The following is a 5447-nucleotide window of genomic DNA, read 5'->3' on the forward strand; positions in this document are numbered from 1 at the left end:
CTATTTTTCACACGGTAGACAGAGGGTGAATGCTACTCTGTGTTTTCTGTGCTTACTATACACAAACATTTAAGACCACGTTCAAGGGATACAGCCTAAAGAGGAGTCGCTAAACTCTGACAGCAGTTTGTCTTCAGAAGTTTTGTGGATTTTCTCTGACATGATTTAAATGCTGTCGGTGTGACTCAGGTTGTAGGGTCGCTACGGCTGGGTTTAAATTTGTCAAACTTTTTCTGACTGTTGTTGGTCTCGTCTGTCTGGACTGTGAAGTGAGGGTTCAGGCATCTATTACTGTCTATCTCACTGGATGAGCAAAATCAGAGATCAAAGTAGCATAAATGTTTTATTTTCATTAGTTTGTTTGGTGTACAAAATGCCATTACGTTTTTCGTTGTCTGCATGATGAAGAAGGCAAAATACGTCATAAAATTTTTATAATTTCAAAATGCACGGTACAGTTTATATTCATCAAGGAAATGATACACACTGCGTATTCCTTCTACTCTGTCATTTTTTGAACTTTCCAATAATAAGAGTAGTATATATTTATGTTAATCACCCTACTGTAAAGTATTTTCTCGAATGTAGATAATAATGCTAAAATCAGTACAGAGAAGAATAAAATAATTCAATAAACAATAATAATTTTCTGTCTATCTCCTTTATTACCCTCAGAATGGTAAGTGATCTTTTTATCCATGGAATATTCTCAGTGGTAGGCCAATGCTGTTTTGATGATAAACCATCTAAAGATACACTAACAAGCTGAAGATTGTTCAGGACCGCTTTAGTTCCACCTTTGACTTACCCTCTTAATATTTGTTACACATTTCATCAGTCAGGTATTAAGAAGAAATGTTGTTGAAATCTACTCTTGCTTTCGTCGTTCAAAGAGCAAACTGTGTTTGTTTTAGACTGTGTAAATATACGTGAAAGTAATGTACAGTACATCATGGATTAAAGTAACACTATGCAACAATTTGACACTTTTTGAGGTATGGTTTTATAGACAACTAGTTTTGGTACCATCCTCAAATACATTTTGATAGCATATGGTCATGTGAAGGACAGATACACACCTGTGTCTTTGCTATCCAGGATATGCCCTATGTAGTTCTGTATACCGGGCTGGAATACCGCCTGCAAAAATGGCTGAAAGTGAAGCAATATTAAACACATCGCACAAGGTTTATATAGACAGAAGTTTAGCGTTCAGCAGGGATAATCACGTGGTGGATTTCTGACGTCCGAGGCAAGGATGGAAGTTTTGCAAGGTCGGAAGAAGCACAGTTCGACCCTTCTTATCACCTCTGGTCTAAACATGCTCTTGTACATATGCAGACTAAGTGGCACCTAATATTCTAAGTTACACACGCACACAGAAAAGCCATGTTCCTGCTTTCATAAGTACATGATTCATATAAGGTAATTAATAATACAAGGCACTTGATTATTATATTCTTAAGTCATTAACAGTGTTTGGAAATTATCTCCATCACACGTCAGTCTACATATTTGCTTCTGTCACTGTTGTCTCTCCTTTGCGTTCTGCAGAGATGTCTGAAGAGGAGGCCTCTAAGGATCTTCCTGTCTCTATGCAGCTGCACAGGGCTAACTTTGGCCTGAGTCAGACAGACACACAAGACCTGTCAATTAATGCTGTGTGGGGATAAATCTCCAGTCTTTAACAGTGCTAAATATATGCTGACAGCTTTGCTCTAAGGTAACAATAAACAGCACCACACACATAAAAGGTTGCATAAATCATGGCAGGCTTTGAATATTGTGTTTATGACTTTGAGACGGGCAGATTCTCTGACCCCAGCATCTCCCGAGGCTGCATGTGGCCAAAGTCCAAGAACGGAAAGGTCCAGGTGCCCTACTATATCAGCAGCGACTTCTGTGAGTGGCCTCATCTGTGTGGTCAAGGAGACCAGGAATCCACTGTTGTTTAGAGCAGTTATAAGCCCCTCCCCACACACCAGAGAACAGTTGAGTCTCACATGGATCCATAGCATGAAAGCTGTGATGTATTGGTAATAGCATTGACACACCACACCAGTAGGGGATGCTATGCTATGTTTAATAGTAGATGTATGCAATAAGAAATAAACCAGTGTAGAACTATAACCAAATGTGGTCGGTCGTCACTCAGAGTTGTCTTGCATACTGATGCTATATAATAGTGAATAAGTACACTATAGTTGACTAGGAAAGTCATTACAAATTGGCGACGAGAAAGGTAACCTACTCATGCCGTCGAATGAGGAAGAGAGAGACGTGATTGAGCCCCAACGCGATATTCAAGAGGGAACGAATGCGAAAATGGCAGCGCTCATCGGACACATTGATGCCTTCGATGAAGCCACGGAGCAATGGTCGACATATGTCAGTGCTAATGATGTCCCTCAAGCGAAACTTGTGGCTGTATTTTTGAGTGTAATGGGAGCCACTACGTGGTGACTGATAACAAACAGTTAATGGAAGATCCTTGTGTCGTTATAGATGGGTCCTGCATAACCTGAAGTGTTTTATGGTATTTCATGCTCTAGACAGCATCCCTGTGGAGGACAACTACACCGTGTCCGCTCTAATCGAAAGGGCCAACAAGAATGCAGGTAAGGAGGTGTTGCAGCTCTCAAAAGAACATCAGCAATAATGTCAAGATAGAATTAAACACCATTAATTAAACATATATAACCATATATAACATAAACATAATTTATAAAAGGAGCCCAAGAAAATAATCTAAAGATGAGAAGTATCATAGCTATACCCATTTTGAGCACACATAGGCCTAGCCATTCTGATGGAGTAGACTACATGAAATGTCCCATAATCTATCTCTACTTAATTGCTTAAATTTCCAGGGCAGGAACTTGATGATCCGGAGATCGTGAAGGGTGATATTGCCGTGTACACTGGGCTCCAGAATGCTGACCCTTGCACCTCCCGTGGCTGCAAATGGCGCAGCTCCAGGAATGGCAATGTCTATGTTCCATACGTCATCGCCAAGCAGTACTGTAAGGAACATGTGTTATTGGACAGTTATTATACTTCTTAAAGGTACAGTCTGTTATTCTAACCCCATACACTTTTTGTAAAATGTTGCGAATTGCTCCTCCCTGTCCATTCAGTGTTTGCGCTCAGAAAAAGCTCCGGTGTTCGTACACAGTCCTGGCTCTGTAAATGGGAAACAAACATAGTGGTTCGGACCAAGCCATAAATAATCCCAGGCAATCAACATTTGATTGGATGTCGAACTTACATATCAACAACCTTTTGCAAAACCTAAACCGAATCACAATCTACCTTTACGCAATGTGGTTTTTAATTTTTTTATGAGAAACCACTGGTTTCTCAGTGTATGTTTTCTCTTAAAACTTCTCGCAGTGTCTGTTCAGGATCTTAGTTGAGTTTCGCCTTAAAGGTTGTGTTCAGTCCTAGTGTGAATAATTTTAGCAACAAACATATCAATCATAGCCAAGTTTCCAAAGTAGGTTAGGAGTCTCTAAATGCCAGAGAACATTTAATAAAACTCTGCTCTATTTTCAGATATGATTGTGTATTTTTAAAATATGTGTTTTCTTTACTGTTTTTTAGTCTTTTGCCAGGTCCACCTGCATCCGCTTCACAAGACGCACATCGCAGAAAGACTATTTGTACATCCAGTCACGCTCAGGGTATTGTGCCTAATAGACAACATAACAATACAAGACCTTAAAAAGACCCCTAAAATTGAGCTTTTTAGATTTTTCCGTGAAATAAGCCAGGATTTGAATTCCTTTATTAATACTTTTGATGAACTTTGTTATGTCAATAGTTTTGAAATAGTAGCCAGACTTTATTGGAAATAGTAATGAAGGAACCATCCACGATTAGATCTTCCTCAAGAGGTCCTCAAAAGTGAAATTTTAAAGGAGGCTGAATGCCCATGTTTGGTGCAATGTATAGCACTGCCATGTCAGAAATATTGACAATTTTTTTTTGATAGTTGCATTTTGATTATTAAATTCATAATTGAATAATTGAAAGGATGGGATGTTGTTTCCCACTGATGGTAATGCTTGACACTTCGTCTGGCTGCAGGTGTTGGTCCTTCGTCGGGCGTAGAGGTAAAAAGCAGGTGGTGTCCCTGGCTAAGAGTGGGTGTGTGTACCACAAGGTGATCCAGCACGAGCTGCTGCACGCCCTGGGCTTCAACCACGAGCAGAGTCGCAGCGACCGTGACTCACACGTCCGTATTCTCTATAAAAACATCATCAAGGGTGAGCAGGACCTGCTGCTGCCTCCCCACATAATGAATTACCAGCTAAATGTGTTCCTTGCTTCTTTCCCTTATACTGCTATGTATTTTTTATTCTGGGAAGCACCTCTAGATCCTGCCAGGTAGAATGCACATATAATTGTTTTACTATTGTTACTAATAGTAGTATTGATTGAGGCATATATATATTTTTTTTATTATTGTAATTGGTACTAATAGAAGTATTACTATTACCATTGCAATACATTGATACATAGACACACAACTGAATATAGTGAAACATATTAATTAGATGAATGTCATACTTCAAAATAGAATCATTGATAACCTTGTAGCCAGATGATGTCAGCTGTGTGTGCCATCTTTGATTTTGATTTCATGAGTACAGAATTGGTAAATAAGTCTCAAACAAATGCATGTCATGGCAGTCAGTTTGTAAATTATGTGTTGCATGTTCACTAAACATTGTTTATCCTCAGGGAAAGAGCACAACTTCAGGAAGATTAAAACCAACAACCTGGGTACTCCCTATGACTACGGCTCAATCATGCATTACGGTCGGTGAGTTCTGAGCCCTGCACACCTTAAGGAACACCAGCACAGGCACATGGGCATATATGAACAAGTTTACTTTCTCTCTCTCTCACACTTACACACACACACACACAAACTATATCATGGATAGTTCAATAGTTCAGGTTTTATCCTGGTCATATAGACATAAGAATGAATAATGAAATGTCAAACAGTGTAGTAAATCCCTGACTTTAAACATTGATGTACCTTTTGCCTTTCAGGAAATCCTTTTCCCGCAACGGGAGGCCCACCATCGTCCCCATTCCCAACCCCAATGTGGTCATCGGGAAGGCCTCCAAGATGAGCCGCTTTGACATCAAGCGAGTCAACCTTCTCTATAAATGCTAACAGTAGCATCATTGCTCACCCCACAGCTTTACTGCGTAATAGCATTAAACATACATATTCACAGTATTAGTATGTGAAGTTCTACTGTATTTCAAGAAACTGTCAAGAGATGAGCTGCTGTTTTTTTGCTGTCTTTTTTTTCCAGTATGAATGTGGCCATAGCTGGCAACATGAACACATCGATCCAGGCCTTAACCCATAAGAGGTGGCTTTTCCAGCTCAATTGCATAAATGAATGCAGGATGTTTGAAAAAAC

General features: G+C 39.6%; 1 protein-coding gene across 1 annotated transcript; it reads left to right on the forward strand.

The window, feature by feature from the left end:
* Positions 1–1032: 1032 nt before the first annotated feature.
* LOC105908067 (high choriolytic enzyme 1-like) lies at positions 1033–5191 on the forward strand (the record flags this gene model as incomplete). The annotated part of the gene is made up of 7 exons (XM_031569088.1): positions 1033–1060; positions 2553–2618; positions 2871–3034; positions 3604–3683; positions 4090–4268; positions 4747–4828; positions 5065–5191. Coding segments are annotated over 7 exons (726 nt in total), but the record flags the coding sequence as incomplete, so codon positions are not given.
* Between the last annotated feature and the right edge of the window lie 256 nt (positions 5192–5447).

The sequence above is a fragment of the Clupea harengus genome, chromosome 6 (genome assembly GCF_900700415.2).
Source record: "Clupea harengus chromosome 6, Ch_v2.0.2, whole genome shotgun sequence".
Lineage (NCBI taxonomy): Eukaryota > Metazoa > Chordata > Actinopteri > Clupeiformes > Clupeidae > Clupea > Clupea harengus.